Source organism: Rhinichthys klamathensis, unplaced genomic scaffold (assembly GCF_029890125.1).
Source record: "Rhinichthys klamathensis goyatoka isolate OS25496 unplaced genomic scaffold, OSU_Roscu_1.1 h1tg000256l_1, whole genome shotgun sequence".
Taxonomy (NCBI): Eukaryota; Metazoa; Chordata; class Actinopteri; order Cypriniformes; family Leuciscidae; genus Rhinichthys; species Rhinichthys klamathensis.
Window position 1 is genome coordinate 195,436 of NW_026606778.1, and position 19,780 is coordinate 215,215.

Sequence of the window (19,780 nt, forward strand, 5' to 3'; positions counted from 1 at the left end):
AGTGTGTTCAGTAAAAACCTGAACACACCAGTTATGTATAGTAAAAGTATATACAATAAATGATCAGATCATATTTTATGACTAATTTGTACGGAAATTCAATTAGCTACTTCTAAGGGTTTTCTAATTGCCAATAGGCTTATTGGTAACACTTTACCAAGTATACAGTAATAAAGTACTTGTAAATCATTAACAAACTATACACAAGTTTTTGAGCCGTTTCCGCTCTACATCCTAAACTCCTCCCGTTTATGCAATCCACTTCCGTTCTGGCGGGCTGGTAATGCTACCTAGCTCCGTTGTGCCGACAAAGCACTGATATCGCAGTGACAAAGAGGATAACAATTAACTTACAACATGAATAAAAGTGGTTCGGGAACGACGTGTGCGGTAGTTGGGTGCAAAAACTCGCGAAAGCACCTGAACGAGTGGTTAGATAGAGAGTGTTACGACCACAAACCAGCTACGAAGAGGCAATGTCCATGCGCTCCATTGTTTACATTTTTTCGCAAGCCTGATACCGACTCGGAATCAAGGACCTGGCTGAAGGCATTGAATCTAAAGAAACCACCCCGCATCGTTTTTGTTTGTTCCTATCACTTTGTTGACCAAAAACCAACCAAGGATAATCCTTTCCCAGAGTTGTGGTTGGGATACAATCGCCCTCCCCAGCCAAAGAGGCGTCAACTCACCCAGCGGACCACTGTCTCCACCCAGAGAAAGAAACGCAGACTTGCATCTGAGGGTAAGTAAAGCAAATTTAGCTATGAATTTGACAATACTGTTAATTATGAACAAGTTGTCATACACTAACATTGCTACCGGTATTTTGCTGAGGCAGTTGATTGTTTTGGATATGGGACAAACAATGCCCACGATAGCTACATCATTAATTTTGTGTGTGTGTGTGTGTGTGCATGCCTGCGTGTGCCTTATGCTGCGTTCATGTGCGATGGTAATTATGGTAAATACCAAAAGCCGACGTGGAAAATGCACATGAACACCCCTCATGTGGTATTTTCCACTGGGCAACTCATAGAATATTTTGATGGACGAGTTGCCGAGATGAAATAACCTTTGAACTTTTCAAAAAGGCTGAGAGCACCCCAAGAGTCGTGAATGGTAAAAATATATACTATTCATGATCTAAAAAATATATAGCATATTATTTTATTATTATTACCTTTTGAGTTTTGATGCATCATTTTCTTGCTGTTGCAGATGACTTAAGCAATCTAAAATAGTTTTAGCTAAATAACAGGTCTGGATCGCCATCTTTTTACCACATTACAACAACAAAAGCACTTGAACGCAACACACTGGTAAATACCAGTTCACAAGTGGGAAATATCATATTTCCCATAGCATGTGAACGCAGTCTACATCATAAATGCAATGCAAGGTGGCAGGCTGTTGTGATGGTGTGTTTGTGTGTGTGTGTGTGTGAGTGTGAGTGCAATGTTGTAATACAAATTTTGCCATTGTGATGTTTGTAGTGTTGTGGAAAAATTTATATTTTACTTTTCTTATTATTTACTTTCTTAGACATTGTGCTTTTTCTTTCAATTCAATCATGTGTTTCTCTCCTGGAATGTATTTTTTACCTGGCAGGAACAAAGACGCACAGTAAAAGAAATGGTCTATGCCTTAATTAATTTTGCTCCATCCATGTTTTCTCTTCCCCTTTTTAGATGCTCCTGAAACCTGTCAGCCTGCCTGTGAGGCCGAGCCTGCTACACCAAAATTTCGAGATGCCCAGACCCAATGGGAGGATCCGTCACATATTGACCACATGTACTGTTCAACAACACAGTCTGTTAAAGTAGACAAGGCCACACAGTGCGAGGCAGAAATGGGTCCTACTGTGACTAGCACCACGGTCATTGATGATGCTAGTTCCCGGCTGTATACAGGAGTGCGTATGGTTCAATTTTTCACCCTGGTGACAGTGTTGTTGCCTTTCAGTAAGCTATCAATTACCCTTCCTGTTGTTGACCAAATCCTGATGACCTTGATGAAGCTAAAACTAAACCTAATATTAGGAGATATTGCTCATCGCTCATCGCTTCAATGTGTCTACATCCATGGCAAGCATTGTGATTAGTCACTGGATTGACGTGATGGGTGAACAGTTCAAAGTCCTGATCCCCTGGCTTCCAAGAGAGACCATTCGTGCCACCATGCCCTTGTCGTTTCAGAGGAACTACCCTCGAACCACCTGCATCATTGACTGTGCCGAAAGTGCCATGCAGAGAGCCACAAACTACGACTGGGTTCCTAGACTATCTGAGGGCTGGTGATGAGGTCATGGCGGACCGTGGGTTCACCATTCGAGACTTGCTTGATGAGAGAAAGGTCCGTTTGAACATCCCTGCATTCACCTACAGACGCAATCAGTTGACCAATGAGGAGACCACACGCACCAGGCGAGTAGCCAATGTCCGCATACACGTGGAAAGAGCAATACAGAGACTGAAGGTCTTTAAGATTTTATCCCAGACCGTCCCCATCAGCATGGCACCGAAACTGGACAACATCTTAACCATCTGTGCTGGCCTAGTTAACCTGAAGAGTCCACTGATCAGAGTGCCTTGGTGATGGTGATGATCACGACATGGTGATGGCTCGATGATGGAGGAGGTATTTGCATTAAAGCAGAGCTGCAGAAGGCTATTCCCAGGGCATTTGAAAAGTTCTGCCATTGGTGATGCAAGTGCGTTCCTCCTCCACTCTTCATGAGTCCTAAAGCGTGTCACCTCCTGTGCCGGTTCTGGAGTGGTAGAGGATGGCTGTGAAGTTGGCGGCGGTTGATAGAGATCCTTCCTGTTGTGCCGTTTGAAGTGCACATACTTCATCTTCCTCTGACCAGCATTCCTTTTAGACCCAGCATTCCACTGGTTCTGTCCGTCTGTACAGGCACTCCCGGTTTTCCCCTGTCTCACAGCATTTTCCACCTAGAGAGATATAGTCAGGGACGGATTTTGACTTGCAAGGCCCCGGGGCCAATTATCTCAAAGGAACCTCTATCACAATTTTTTTCCTGTTATTTTAGCTGCGCATTCACAGTAGCTAATCCCCTGCGCTAAAAAGACAGGCCTATATTGTAGGGTTTACAGAATCGGGGCATAGGATAATAATCATAATAATCAACAATGGACTACATTGAGGTGTATGAAACACGTATTTATTGAATTAACTTCAGATATACACTAAACACTATACACAATTAATTAAAATACATTTACAATGAAAATACATACAATTAAAATCAATTAAAAACACATTTATTGCATCACATGAATAAAAATGTATTCACATTAATAAAAAGTATTTGTTACAATAAAAAATAACATGCCTGTAAAGTTTTCTCTCTCTCTCTTTCTCTCTCTCTCTCTCTTTTTCTCTCTCTCTTTTTTTCTCTCTTTCTCTCTCTCTCTCTCTCTCTCTCACACACACACACACACACACACACACAGTTACGTTCGCGCCCGCACATCTCACGCGCCTAATTATTATCATCATGGCACACACACTTTGCACTCTAGCCAAGTCGCCTATGATGTAGTTCGGATACCAACAATAAAAAAGGCCTAGGCTACAATGGTCAAATAATCTAGTTACCTTCCACAGAATCGCAGCTGAGTGGGAACAAGATCTACCTGGTCCAGCAACACACGTACATCCCGTAGTTTTAACTTCTCCAGCTTCAGTTACCAGCACCCAAGCATTATGCCACGCATTGTTCAAACACTGGCTAGGCTCTACATTTGCTTTAAGATAAATAAAGTGATCATGTTTGTATGACATAACACAACCGACTTTGTTGCTGTGCAGATATTGGTACGCCTCGGAGGCTTTCAGATTGTCCATGGCTTTTCCGTCTATTGCCATGGATTGTGCAAAGTAGGAGCAAATATTACTGTACGTTATCCTGGGCCACGTCATCATGTTATCCTCCCAGTTCTGTACTGAATTCGGGTGGGGGATAGTAACGCCATCTCCAGTTAAAGTAGTGGAACCGTGTTCCCAAGCTAGCATCTTAATAGCTGTGTTTACACCGGCAGACGCTGTGCAAACCACTTCCGGCGGAAATTAAGTGCATATGTGTAGAGTTATGGCGCCGCCCACGATTTGCCGCGTAAACTTGTGTATAGATGTTATTCGATCTGCGTCATCAATGTTTGCGGCGGCCATATTGTTGACATAGAAACCACGGCAACTGTCAGTCTGTCAATTGACAAGCGAGGCAGCGTCGGTATTATCCATGGTATTATCACTGTATTTTTTTTTTTTAAAACAGCGTGATGGTGTGTTGTGTAATACACGGCTGTTCTAACAACAGCGAGAACCCCGGAGTTAGTTTTTATGCGATAAGTTACCGACTGTCAGAAAACGTGAAGGGAAGGAGACAGAGTTGAGCCAGCGCAAGAGAGGCTAGCTAGGATAAATAGGCTAAACTTTCAGCCAACTCCCCATAGAAAAGTCTGTTCCCATCATTTTACCACAGGTTTCACACATAATCCGTGTGCAATGCATGTGCGGTACAGAAGCAGGACGCGCTATAGTGCTTTATATGCTGCGTGATCCGCGGCTGTACCACAAACACCCTGGCACTCACTATTTTTATTTTAAAACATACTCACTATTTCAACAACGTAAGCCAATTATTCCATGCATTACTTCTATATATTAAGTTGCTCAAGCAAGTGGTCAAATATGTAACCATGTAACTTACTTATATTAAAATCGCAAACATTTTAAATGAAAACTTAAAATTGACAAAAACAACCGACTCTCATGCCTTTTCTTTTGCATTTACATTTTAATACAACAAATCTAGCATGTCACAAAGAACTTGTTTTTCCACCTCCACGAATGAGACGAGTGTCGTTCATTATGTTGCCTTGTTGAGGTGCATTGTAGTTTGTATACGGATACTGTATGAACGAGATCGTTATAAATATCCGGATAAGTTACGGCTGGCAAAGTGGCAATAAGGACGGATCTTTACTTAAGCTTGATTGGTGTGGACCCACATCAAATAATAGCATTATCTTCTCTTGATACCGACGAGATGAAGCCAGGCTACTGCTCCCCTCAACTCAAATCTGCGCGCGGTTAGGGGCAGCAGGACAGATGTCATGTCAACAATATGGCCGCGGTTAGCTACTTCCGGTGTTTGCGAATAAGGTCTATTATAGTTCATAGTTAATTCACAGGTAATTGTAGCCTCTACATTGTTAACATATTAATAGGCTATATACAAATAGTGAGTTCTTTATTCATTGTCACTGTAACTTACACAATAATTATTGTTTAATTAGCTTATTGTTAATTGGTTATAAGGAGTAAATAGTTTAGATGACTTTAGATTAACCCATAAGAACCCGGACCAATTTCCCCTTATAGGAAAATTATGGGGCATATAAAACAGACTAAATGAACCACTTAAAACATGTTTCTGCTGTTGTTTTTTTTAAATACAACCACTCCTTGTCAAAGATCTGTAATGTTACATATATGTCACATTGGGCGTTTATGATAAAAAAAATTTATGTTACATATATGTCACATTGGGCTTTTATTTCTCATTTGGAAAAATATTTTTTTGTCAGTTTTCTTGCTAAATAAAAATGTTTTCTGTTTATTTTCTTTTCTACAACACTTTCAAAATTATAACTTTTCTGTGAAGATAAATAAAATAAAATAAACTTTTTCAGAAGTAATAGTTTTTGCATTGCCACATATTTCAAAACCACATAACTGTGACCATAACGGTGACCTTTTCAGGTATACCGTTTAATCTAAAGATTAATAAAGATTAAAATAATAAAGATAAAAAATAAAGATAATTTTTTCACAACTCGAAAATGTGCAAACTGAATAAAAATAAATAACTACCTCACACTGGAGGTCAACATGTTGAACATGCATGTAGTGCAATAACATTGCAAAATTCTACCTTTTCAGGTATACGGTTTAACCAGAAATACATTTTTTGATTATTTTTTCACAACTCGAAAATGTGCAAACTGAATAAAAATAAATATGGTGTTTTATACACGTTTAGTCATGTGACGCATATTGAACCCATAGATATGCCTGTGTATACCCATATTGTGTCTGTTATGTGCTATTCACTTTCACACAGTTGCTAAAATATGTTACTTTGTACACTCTTCATTTCACAGTTCGGCAAAGATGACAGAAAATTCACTCACATTTCCTGTCCTGCGGCAAAACATGAGAGCAGTTGCGTTTTAGACCAAACATATCATGGTGACTGAGTGGGACCTGGACGCATCAGTGAATGGTGAGATATTTTGCTTAACAAAATTATCCTGCCAGAAGAATTGCGTGACAACTTGATAATGTCTTGTTCTGTCTGTATCATCTCAGTGAAGTTCAAAAGTTTCTCATCCACACCTGAAACATTGGAAAACGCTAAATTCACAGCATTACAGTGCATGCGTAAAACCTCATAAAAGCTTTCGTTTTGAAACAAAAACTCCGGATTAATGTGGACTTAGCCTAAGTCAAGCCAAGCTACTTAATTCCTTAAATTCGCGTTTATTTGAATAAAGCTGCACATGGGTTCTCACTCAGTGGACTTTGAAACAATTATCTATAGAAAAGTGATTAAATAGGTCCTATTTTCAAATTGAAAATTTCACCAAATGTTTGTGATGCTAGCGTGTTTCAAACTTCAAAAGTGGTTAAAACCAAACTTTTAGCCATACATAGTGTCTTCAAACCAGTAGTCTAGTACATGGTATATTTTCACTATTCTTCACCACAGTTGAGCATTCAAATCCCTGTGTATTAGGCTTCAAGCAGAAGTACTACCATAGACAGCCTGTCAGCAGCAGGACACATAGCATTCTGCTAAGGTTAGAGGGCCGCGAGCTGATCTGCAAGTGAGGTGGCAGTGTGTTTCAAATATAAACTAACGAAAACTGTCACTACAGAGGACAATGACACCATATAACCCCTCTAAACGTTCATGAACCCCTCAAGCATATGATTTTACAATAATTTCCTCATAGAGATGTGTAGTCCAAATATAGATGCATTTATGAGACTGCTAAGAGATGCTCGTTTGTTTTCCAATATCCTGAGGATACTTGAACTAATGCACAGAATACTAAAATAGTTCACAGAACTGCAAGAATGAGATAAGCGAAACACAAGGCTTCTAAATTTTTAATGAGCAAACAATGTAATAAATGAATTATGAATTAGGGCATTTAAGTTCCCTCAGAAGGGTTGGATAACAAGAGACAGAGCCACAAACAATGAGGTCAAGAGATGATGTACAATCCATAAAGACTGAGGGAGGAAAACAAAAGAAAAAATGCTTTTGACCTCATTTAAAGATTTTTTTTTTTTAGTTTTACAGGCGCACATCAGCAGCTTTTCTATAATGCATTAGACCATCTTTAACAACCTGAATGAAGAGGAAAAGGAGAAATGTGGCAGTAAATGTGACTAGACAACAAAAAGTAACAAAAAAGAAAACTTTTTTTCAGTTCTATTTCAAATTAATACTGTTCTTTTTAACTTTTTATTCATCAAATAATCCTGAAAAAATGCATATCCACAAAAATATTAAGCAACACAGCTGTTTTCAACATTAATAATAATAATAAATGTTTATTGAGCAAAAATATATTAAACTTGAAAATAGTTAGTTTAAATGATTATATTTCTCAATATTACTGTTTGTACTGTATTTTTGACCAAATAAAGGCAGCTTTGGTGAGCAATGAGCATCAGTATTATTTTAATGGTAACACTTTACAATAAGGTTCATTAGTTAACATTAGTTAACTAGATTAGTTAGCATGAACTAATTATGAACAGCACTTATGCAGCATTTATTAATCTTTGTAAATGTTAATTTCAATATTTACTAATACTTTATTAAAATCTTGTTAACATTAGTTAATGCGCTGTGAACTAACATGAACAAACAATGAACAGCTTTATTTTTGTTAACTAACATCAACGAAGATGAACAAATACAGTAACAAATGTATTGCTCATGGTTAGTTCATGTTAGTTAATACATTAACTAATGTTAACTAATGGACATTATTGTAAAGTGTTACCATTTTAATTAAGGTTTATTTTATTTAAAGTTTTATTAATTTTTTTGTGTGTTTTTTTAAATTGTATTAGTTGTTTTTTTAATTTCTATTAAGTTTTATTTTATTTTTACTTTTATTTACTTTAGTACGGAGCCCCTAAAGGAACATGGTGGTGTAAAAAGATTAAATAGGAGGAAAAATAATGTCAATGCTTTTTTGTTCCTTCGCAAATGTTTTGCGTTCTCAAAAAAAAAAAAACGTGTTCGCTCGCAAAATGTTTTAAGTCCCCTAGAAAAAATGTTGCGTTCCCCCGCAAAACCTTTAGATTTCTTTTCATTACTGTAAGTTAAACTAAATGAAAATGAGAAATGCTACTTTGTCAACAAGCTTAATAAATAAAGTTTAAAGGGATACTCCACTTTTTTTGGAAATAGGCTCATTTTACAACTCCAGGAACTATACTCTCATTCCTGCGTAATAATCAAGAAACTTTACTGCCGTACCATGAGTGCAGCAGGCGTAATGATATGACGCAGCGCCTGAAAATAGTCCCCAGCTCGGTAACTTCCAACATGACTGGGACTAAGTTTGTGTAGTTTTTCAGTCGGCAAATTAGGTTTTCAGGCGCTGCGTCATATCATTACGCCTGCTGCATTACTAAGTAAGTTTCTTGATTATTATGCAGGAATGAGAGTATAGTTCCTAGCCATATCAGCCTAGAAAATCGCAACTTTACATTTTCCGTCGGTCTTAGTGCACGATGTAACTACAGAAGAGTCAAGTTTTAAATAGGAAAAATATTGAAACTCTTTGGTCATTTTTTTTGAGAAATGCTAATGGTCTTGTCCACTTCAATGATGTATGCTAAGCTATGCTAAAAGTGGTACTGCCAGAACCGGAGATTGGCTGAATGGATTCAAAAACGGTAAAACTCAACAGTTTAACTATGGGGGAGTTGTAAAATGAGCCTATTTCCAAAAAAAGTGGAGTATCCCTTTAAGTAACAAAATGATTTTTTGTGTGGGGATTTTAGTTTAATGTAGTTTAGCTAATGATAATAATTTTGATATAAATGTAATAATGTGTAATAAAAATTAAATTTAATAATAATAATAATAAGACATTTTGGTTTGTTTGATTTATCTTTTGTAGTTTTTGACAGCAATACTCAAACAGAACATGTGGACAGCAGCATTTGCATGGGTGTAAGGAAACAAATCATTTGCATAAAATTCTGTCAAAATTCCAGGCCTCTGCTCAACAGCCGACAAGAATGGGGAGAATTCCATCACGCATCATGGCACGTGTTTGTTCAGTCTCTGAAAACATTTGCTGGGACACAGATTCTTCTGCGCGCTAGTAAATAGGACCATTACTCTATTAAGCAGTGATAAATTGCTTTATTCTTCTCCTCAATTTGTGCTGTCCCACAGAAATGCCAGTTATTCCACAAAGGGCTTGGAACACTGATGTACACACTTCAGCTCCGTTACCTTGGAAACATAGCCCGAAGTGAAGAAGGCATCAGAAAAGCGGACAGACACTGTCAGTGAGGATTCCAGCTGGTATTGCTGTAAACATCTGAGCCATACGCTGTTAATGTGACCAAATGGGTTCGGAGAGCAGGGCTCCTTGTATCTGGTGACACGCTGATCTAATTTTCCAAAAAATGGTTTGCACTTCACACGTGGTTTGGCTTTACACATAGTTCAGTTCGCCTTTTTCATCCACGGGCACAGACACAATTAAAAAAATTCTATTTAACCATTTGACTGAATTAACTCTTAATGTAATTGAATACTGATGCTTGAGTATAAATATCTCATGCTTTAAATTTGACATCTGTAGTAGTCAGACATGCTTCGCGGGGCTTGGAGGAGAAGCTCTGCACCTGTACCATCACACAAGAACAGATGGCATGCAGCAACAAAACCATAAGGTCATTTCCAAATCATATTTCAACATTTATGAAATGCACAAAAAAATAAAAGCTAATTTGTTTATTTAAAAGGGACAATGTGTAAGATTCTTGGATTTAAATATTCAAAAACACTAGAACAATGTTCTATGTTTTGTCCATGACTAACATGTTTGAAACATACATCAGAAACAACACTTTTTTTGACGCTATTTTGTCAACATGGCATAATCAGAGAGAACGTATTTGTAATAACAGTAATACAGCATTTTCTCTGCCATACAATGTTTTCAAATGAATTGCATGCCATTTAGCAACAACGTCATCCAGTTTTTATTACACATGATATTCTAATATCGATCTACCTTACTGCAGTGTGTATCATACAACCACAGAGCGAATTCAGCATTTGCTTTTCAATTAGAATGATAAAATAATGTGAATTTAAGGCGAGACACTACAGGTGAATAGGGTAAATTTTTTAAATAATAGATATCACCATGAAACTTTCTCAGTTGATTACTTACATAAGTATATAAAAAAAAATGTATTACAAGTTTTTGAAATTTTTATGTTTAATTATGCAAATTAGGCATTATCTCATTAAATATGCATAATTGTGCACACATTTTCGGTAGATAGATCTGAACATATGATAAAGCTAGGTGCAAAATTATTTTTTCATTTTGTTTACACACAAGATGAAAAAAGAATTTCAGAGGGATTTCAGGATATATGCTTTCATTACCTAGGAAATCTAAATATATTGTCCATAGCCTTAAAAAATCGATTCTCGCCATATATTTTTTACTAAAATGTCACATAAATCAGGCCAGGAATGATTTATAAATAAATCCCTCTGAAAATATCTTCAGAATACTGCTAAGTGTATAACTGGAAAGTTTGGTGTACATAGGTGCTACACAGGCTGAGAAGTTTCTACTGGAAAATGACAAAAAAATCATTTTGAGAAAACAGCATTTAAAGATTTGTAATGTAAAAATTCATACTTTTTTAGTGGAAACAACTATTTACAGACACAATATCTTGTCAAATCATTAGCAACAACAATACAAACCACCTAAATCACATTACAACTTAAAACACAGCATTTATGGCCTTCAACTGAACAGAAAAACAGTCAAAAACACACATCTAAATGTCAGAGCACGTCACGTGATTCATCTGAACGAATCACGTTGTCAGAAATTGACATCAGCCAATGAGATTTCGGTTTTAGGGTTAAATGCCCATTGTACTTTCACGATTGGTGGCTGATAAAAAGGAAATGACCATATTTGGATCCGACAACAATGTGAAAGAGAGAGAGAGCTTTCCAACGTGTGTGTGATGACAGGGTGCAGATCGCGATCGCAGAGCAGCATGTTGATTTAGAACGACAACTTTTTGTTGAATTTAGGAGAAATCTACAGACGCAAACAGACAAAGTGTAGTAAAATAAAGACCTAAATGTGTATTTTGGAAATTTTTTCACCATAAGTATGAAAGAAGAGATGTTATTGAAGACAAATAGCCCAAAATCTCAAAATTGACCAGTGAAAAAAAAACTATGTTTTTGCCTGCCGTGTCTCGCCTTAAGTGATCATACGTAACAAAGTTCAAGTTCAGGGAATAAGGAGGCGAACGTTAAATGTATCCCTGCTTCATACCATGAACATGATTTCTGCCTGAGTCCAGTCGACACCTGCCATGATTCCACGCTCATTCACTGCGTCATCAAGCCACACCTTTGTTATTGTTCTGAAAAAGCGACCTCTAGTGGCGAAACTTACATATTGTGCCTTTAAGTACCAAATATGTAAAGGCAGCAGAAAGGCTACAAATCTGCAGCAAAGCTAAACAGGTCAGTGTTTCTGGCAGCAAATAATACAGTGGCCTAGGACTCTACACTTTCCCTGCTCACCCTCTTTGCACATTTGGCCTTCTATTGACAAGGATTTTAAAGACCATTTTCACTCTAAAGATGATTCAATCACACCACTTTAGTGCTGAGTTATACAGAGCAGTGACTGAGGGGATCCATTATGTGTGTGAGCTGGGCTGCAGCTGTCAACAGCCCCTAATGGCCACTGTAGGTATTACAGATCTGTTTCACAAATCTCTCCCTGAGCATTTAATACTTTAAATATACAGCTAGCCATATTTTAACCATGTTCATTTGTTTTAATTATTTCAGAATAACAGATCTATGCTGGTTCTTATCAATCAGAATAAATTCATTTTGAAAATTTGATCATTTAAGTAAAATCAAATAGATAAAAAATGCCATGATTTTTCTACATTTACAAAATTTCAGCATTTAAATGGGGTTTTTTTTAGGGCTGGGCAACGATTAATTGCATCCAAGGGGTTGGTTGACAGAGTTAATTTCTGGGTTATACACAGTACACACACATATTATGTAAACACAAACTTAATCGCGATTAATCGTTGCACAGTCCTAGTTTTCTATTTTTTTTTTTTTTACAATGAATTAGTGTGGGTCAAGGAGGCAAGCTTTCAGATGTTAACTCTGTCAACCAACCCCTTTAGCCAATTAGCACTGAGTCTACCTCTAACTGCCAGACTAAATCTTCTTACTTTTATTATTATTATTATTTAACACTATGTAATCTCTGACAAAACAGCTTTCAAAGGCCATCACTAGACCAGATGAGGTTAAGTGTCCTGTTTACAAGCACAGCGCTAGTGGTCACAAGTGCCCAAAGACATATCTGAACACACATCTTCAAACTCATGGTGACTTTATCCTCTGAGGGTCTGTATCCTTCCTGAAGAAATCAGCATAATGAAGCTGTCAGTCTAAATCTGGGGCCGTATTCACAAAACATCTTAAGGCTAAAAGTAGCTCCCTACTTGCCGATTTAGGAGAAACTCTAAAAAATAAAGGGCGTGTCAGTCCCAATTTTTTTAAGACTCCTAAATATCTAAAGCGTTGGGTGCTGAGCCTTCTCCCCTTATAAATGCAATAAATATTTTGATTTACAGATTTTAATCTGCGATGACATAACACAAAGTATGTTTTCATTTATGTACATGTGGCGTGCTAAACCAGGACAGTGGTCTTCAATCAATAGTGGCCTAAATGTGGAAGTCTCAGGACCAAAACATTTTTGTCCAAACAAAGTCCTGATTATCCTTTGAGAGCTATTGAATTCCTCATGTTTATCATTCACAACACTGCACTTACATGTCCTTCCAGCAATTAAAATGCTACTGCAATGCAAGGAATGCTGTTCTTGTGCCATTTAATAACTGGCTCTTCATCCGTATAACCTTGGCTTAATGTAGCTCTTTTACAGATAAGACTTCTTTTCAAGGGGAATGCAGGCATTCAATCCTGTGAAGCAATGGCAAAAAGCAGCTTTAATGTTTGCTCTTCAAGGGATTAGTGAGTTTGATAAAGAGAGCTAAGCCCCCTCCCTTTAGATGAATTTTCATCCATGTTTTATTCATCAAATCCATTAAACAAGGCCTCACAACAGTAAAGGGGATTTGGGAGCAGTATTTAAGTAGCTATAGTACCTGCTGAGTAGCGTCTGGTGATCTGATCTTTTTTCCGGCGTCAGCATCACCAGATGTACCAACTGCTTTTCCACACTTTTTGTGCAGTTCATTAATTTGCACATTGCTGGATCTGTTTGTTTTCTTTTCAGTCTGTAAAGCCTCTGGGAGTTGTGAATCACAGTTTGATCATTTGGATAGTTGAATGAAGTACACCGTATCAAACTAAACACACCAAAACCATGGGACATCCAGAGTTTAAACATGCAATAGCACAAGCGGTGATATTGTCAAGGGTTTGGGGCAAATGGGTGGCACTAAAGAAATCTAATTTGTAGCCACCCTTTCGGTGGTCATCTTGGTTTTAGCTGGTTTAATCTGTATCTTACCCAACTAAGCTGGTGTGTACCAATTCATAAAGCTCTCAAGTGCCCAAAATCACTCTAAAACCAGCCAAACAGACCAGGTAGCCACACTGGAAGCTAACCACCTTAGTTTTTTTTTCAGCAAGGTTTTTTTCCTTTTCTGATTAAATGTGCTACATACCAGCAGTATAATGCATGCAGAGATTGTAGGAGGCAGAGACGGAAAAATAAACAGATATTGGTAATTTGTTTGTCTGTCTTCAGGGATGGGCAACTTCGGTCCTGGAGGGCCACTGTCCTACAGAGTTTAGCTTCAACCCTAATCAAACACACCTGAACAAGCTAATCAAGTTCTTTAGGATTACTAGAAAGTTACAGGCAGGTGATTTTTCAGCCCGTTCTCATCCTTTGGCGTCATACATGTAACGCTTTGTACATTTCGTTGAAATCTTACGCACATGGCATCCTTTAGCATCAATATGAGACACAGAACCCAAGGCGTCATACAGGTGACGCTCGTCTAAATCCAACGCACATGGCATCGTTTAGCGTGAATATGAGACGCAGATCCCAAGGCGTCATAACCGTACCCTACCCCAGACCTAAACCTACCCATAACAGTGCGTGTTATATTGACGCTAAATGATGCCATGTGCATAAGATTTCGACGAAATGTCATATGGCGTCACCTATATGACGCCAAAGGATGAGAATGCGTTGGGTTTTTTCAGGGTTGGAGCTAAACTCTGTAGGAGAGTGGCCCTCCAGGACCGAAGTTGCCCATCCCCTAGTTTTTGTTTAGCTTCAGTCTAGTTTTCCAACACACGCAATTTCATTACATTAAGAATTATTCTTCTTAAAACTGTCCTTTTCCTACTATGGAAGTCAACGGGTGCCGTCAACTGTCTGGTTACCAACATTCTTTAAAATATCTTCTTTTGTGTTTAACAGAAGAAAGAAACTCATACAGGTTTGGAACAACATGAGGGTAAGTAAAGACAACATTTTAATTTTTGGGTGAACTATACTTTTAAATAGGTGTCAGGCTAGCCTAAAAATTCTCAACAAACAGTAAAGATTCTGGGATAGGGTAAGAGGAGTTTTCTAAAAATCTTTACTTCACATTACAGGAAAGCAGTTAACCTAGAAAAGTTCTATGCAATACACACTAAATCTAACAATATCAGTGGCTCAAAAGCTCTGGGTAATTTTGTATGACAATGAATTCAAATTCCTCTTCACAAACAACAAAATAGAGATATATAAATGTCACATTACATGACCATTACAATCAGCCCCATGTCAGTATTTAGGAGTCCCAACTGAGAAATTAACTGAATTCCTTTTCCCTAGTTTCAATAAGCATTCAAGTTGGCCTGGTAATACCATGATGCTGTCACCACAGAAGCATTGTGGGTAATATTGAACGCTCTCCTGACTGCAGTAAACAGTGGGTTCCTTCCACTCCCACAGACAAAAGACTCTTCCACTGCATATTCATTATGACCTTGGGTAAGCTCTTAAATCAGAAGCAAACACAAGGGTCAGATAAACACCCACACTGTTTTGCTTTCCCCACAAAGGTGCAGGTTTATAGCAGAATATCGTGTAGAATACAGATTACACAATTATCAGATGACATGATGGAGTGACTGGGGTCCTCCTCAGGTGTACGAGGAGAGCGATTGCTGGCGTGCTAATTAGTCATAGCGTTGCGGTAATTACTTAGCTTTCCTCGGGTGTGGACTTCCTCTCCACTGTCGTAAATCAGCCCAACTACGTGCGTCTTGGCAAATGTTTGTCAGTGTTCAAAATGTAACGCCTGGCTAGTGCATCAACACCTCATGACGCAAAATAACAGGCCGTGCAGATAGTAATTTCAACAAATAACCTTGGGATGAGGAAAAGCACTATACTACACCTCCTCCAGCCATAGCAATACATAACAATCGTTCATGCAGGGTAAGTCTTTAAAGGTGCAATGTGTAAAAATGTTGAGTATCTATTAACAGAAATGCAATATGACATCCACAACTATGTTTTCAGTGGTGTATAAAGAACTTACTTAATAAACCGTAATGTTTTTATTACCTTAGAATGAGACATTTATATCCACATAACCGCGGGCACCCCCTTCTATGAAGGTCGACATATTGTGACGTCATGTTTCTACCGTAGCCGACAGCAAACTAACAGCGCTACAGAGCGCGTTTCATCACTAGCTTGAAAGAGAAGCAGCAGAAAGCTAGAAGCTATAGCCATAAACACCGTGAGTAGTGACTGTTCCCTTGTCATTCGTGTAAAATATGTAGTTGGATTGTTTCATGTAACTTATTTCTTGTCCCTCGCTGTGTTATGGCTTTGCTATGTGGGGATAAATGTGCTGGTAACGTTCGTGAGACAGCTGATTAGTACTCTTGTCATTGACCGTAAAACAGCATGTTACAGGAATCACCAACCCGTCGATTCCGGTCGACAAGTCGATATTGGAAGCATTTTAAGTCGATTGCAAAGAGTTTTCAAAATCAGAGAAAAAAAGCCTATTGTGTGTAGTAAATGGTGTCTAGGGGATGCGGAGGCGCGAGCGCTGTTACAATCATGCCATTTTTGCCGCACGCACCTTTGGGCTCATGCGGACGCGTCGAGTTTAAACAAGGCTTTACGCTTTAACCAGCTCAGCCACAGTAAAAGCTCATGTAAGCCAGCTAAACTTTTACTACCCTGTTAGAAAAAAATATATATAGTTGCATAGTTTCATGTGGTTCTTCTCCCTCGCTGTATTATGGGTTTGCCTCGCTGTATTATGGGTTTGCTATGTGGGGAGAAATGTGGTGGTTACGTTTGAGAGACAATCAGCTGATTACTATTATTAACCTATATTATATATTAAGACCCTTGATCCTCACCTGACTATGGCTTTGTAAACTTTATCCATGATGTGGTTTATAATGGACTGTGGTACAGAAACAGTGACAATGTTACAGACTCTTGGCTTACTCTGGCTATTCTCTGTTGTCTCAGACGACGATATGTTTGTCCTGTTTTAGCCACCGTATAGTTTCTTCGAAAGGGAGGGGTGAGCAGTGGGCTGAGCCCTTAGTGCAACTCGCAACCGAACCGCTAGATGTCGCTAAAAAATACACACTGCACCTTTAAGGTTATAAAGAATCTTCTAGATTTAGCCACCACAATAACTGTCTGGGAAGGGCCCACTGTATTAGATAATAGAACAAATATTAGATGAACATTAGATGATTTAATTTTTAAATTTTGTTAGCTTTTGTCATTTTTATTCGTTTTTTTATATTTCTATTTAGATTTAGTTTTTTTCAGTTTAAGTTTTACTAAAATGGTGTTCTACACACTACATATATATTGAACTGAAAATAAATAAAAACTGAAATAATAAAATGACTAAAACCGAAAAGAAAAAAAAATGTTTATAAAATAAATAAAATGAGGAGAAACTTAAACTTAAAAACTTAAATGAAAATTAGAAATGTTGCCTTGTCAGTTAACTGAAATAACAGTTTAAGATGAAGTTCTAAAATTTCTACAACTAAAATGAAAATAAAATAAAGCTGACTAAAAATATAATAAAAAAATGACACAAGAACATAACAAAATTACTCAAATTGAAACTAAAATTAAAATCAAAACTGAAAATCAAAAAATAAAAGTTTAGTATTTGTATTTTATGAAATAAAAATATTAGAAGAAAAACTTAAAGTTAAAAAAAACTTTAATGAAATTGAAAACAAATGAAATGATTAAATGATTAAAAATTAAACTAAAATTAAAACTGAAAGTATAAAAAATAAAAGCTAATTCATTAATTAAATTTGAACAAATACTATAATAGTATATCAATTATGCTAAAATAACACTGGAAGGATCCAGGTAGGCAGCAATAACACTGCAGAAGTTAGCAGTCACAGATTCCCCTGAAAGCCACAGCACCTGTTAGTGCAGCAAACCCAGTTTAATTGCTCGGTAAACAATGGCCAAAATGTGCCATTAACGCTTCGCCAGGAGGAACAGACAACAGCGTGTGCAGTTGGGGGAAAGTCTGTGAGCAAAACTGACAGGGGAGTTCTATAACCTTCTGCCACAGCAAACTTTGTGAGTGGCAGTAGAGCAAGAGGGCCCTGCTATTTATGTCAGGAAGTATATGAATCTACTCTGCAAATGTCATACTTAGACGTGTATTTATTCATGCAGAATCTGTCACCTTTAGCCAAACGCATTCTTTCAATGTCTTTCTCTGAAAGGGTATGAATATATCATAACAAATTATAGCAGCTTTGAGGGAAAGGAGACAAAAAAAATGAAGATATGTTTTAATACATCTGTAAAATGAAGATGGCAATCAAATGTCATGAACTGCAATAAGGTGAAATGAAAGTCTGAGATGTATGAAAAGACATGAATACTATTAATTAACTGATGGATGGATGGATGGATGGATGGATGGATGGATGGATGGATGGATGGATGGATGGATCGATGGCTTCATGGTGTATCATGTTTGTTTTTATAAAATCAACAAAAGACTTTAGTCTACCATATTTATTTTCTTCAGGATTGAAAACGAGGCAGTTTGAGGGATAGAATACAGTGTGTTCAATGGACTGGACTGTTGTTTCACATCATACTGACTGTTCAGCTTATAAAACAAATGTTTGGGGGGAAAAATCAGTAGACAAAAACTCCATAAAACAGTTCTAAAAGTTGTGAGTTACATGATCCAGAACCTTTATACAGTGCGTGCCATTGTAAAGACTGTACGTCTATCACTCACAGTTTCGTTTTCATCTGTGTTAAATTCAATGTTGTTTAACCTGACTAATATAAGGTCTATGACCAGGTTTATTTAACGACAGCACTAAATGTTTTCATTTAAGGGTATAGTTCAGCCAAAACTTAAAATTCTGTCATCATTTACTCACCCTCATGCCCCCATTATCCTTCAATATATATATATTTTTGTATTCCACGGAAGAAAGTCAGTTGATCCGGTTTGGAATGACATAAGAGTAAGTGTGAATGGCATAAGGGAGTAAATGATGGCAAAAAAAAAAAAAAAAAAAAAAAATTATTGAACTATCCTTTTAAATACATTTATCTGTAAAAAATTATCTTGGATGTCTCTCTCTCACCATTTGGTGAATATAACCTTTTTGTCCAAGAAACAAGTGTGCACACAATAACACAATCCAACACTGACCTCAGCCTTGACTTCTGTGAGCCATGCTGAGAGAGAGGCCACCAACCCTGTGATTTAAAACATTTCTCATATCACAAGACGCTGCTGAGTCAAGCTGTACGGCCTGGCCGTGCCAGAACTGTTATACGAAATGCTCCAAGCTAACGTTTGCAAATTACAAAACATTTTCTGAAGGACTGAAGATGTGATTCTTTTGGGAGAGAAAATGTATTTCCTCCAATTGAGGTTATGATTGTATGGGATGTTGTTTATTTCGCAGACCGGACCGGCCCGCTGCTCTACATAAACACGCTAACTGATGACTTCACAAAAAAACAAGTCCACAAAATTATACTGTGCATTATACAGGGCCTGTTTTGCTTAGTAAGATATTCGAAATTCAGTTTTGATGCGGCTTGCCAATTCAAGCATATTGTACTTCTACAGGAAAAGAGACACTGAATAAGCAAGGTCACTGCAACATCCACGTTAAAGACCATAACTTTGAACGAGCATTCTATTAATGTTATTACCTAGTACTGACATGAAACTCTAGATGGCGCAGGCTGATAGTTCCACCTCATTTGGTAGTGATCATGTCATTATCTACATAGCACAGCTGATTGGTTGCTGAACGAATACCAGTAATGTTGCTGTTAGCAGTCTGCAGCGTGCT

At 37.6% G+C, this 19,780-nt stretch overlaps 1 protein-coding gene across 1 annotated transcript; it reads left to right on the forward strand.

The window, feature by feature from the left end:
- The first annotated feature begins 207 nt into the window (after positions 1–207).
- On the forward strand, positions 208–2,104 carry LOC130101482 (uncharacterized). The gene is made up of 2 exons (XM_056267236.1): positions 208–745; positions 1,692–2,104. The coding sequence occupies exons 1-2, from the start codon at positions 358–360 to the stop codon at positions 2,102–2,104; spliced, it is 801 nt and encodes a 266-aa protein (XP_056123211.1). The 5' UTR covers positions 208–357.
- Positions 2,105–19,780: the final 17,676 nt, after the last annotated feature.

Bases quoted from the DNA above. Each gene is read 5' to 3' on its own strand.
- LOC130101482 (XM_056267236.1), top strand. From the start codon at position 358: ATGAATAAAAGTGGTTCGGGAACGACGTGTGCGGTAGTTGGGTGCAAA. The intron at 746-1,691 runs GTAAGTAAAGCA...TCCCCTTTTTAG, and splicing joins ACGCAGACTTGCATCTGAGG to ATGCTCCTGAAACCTGTCAG.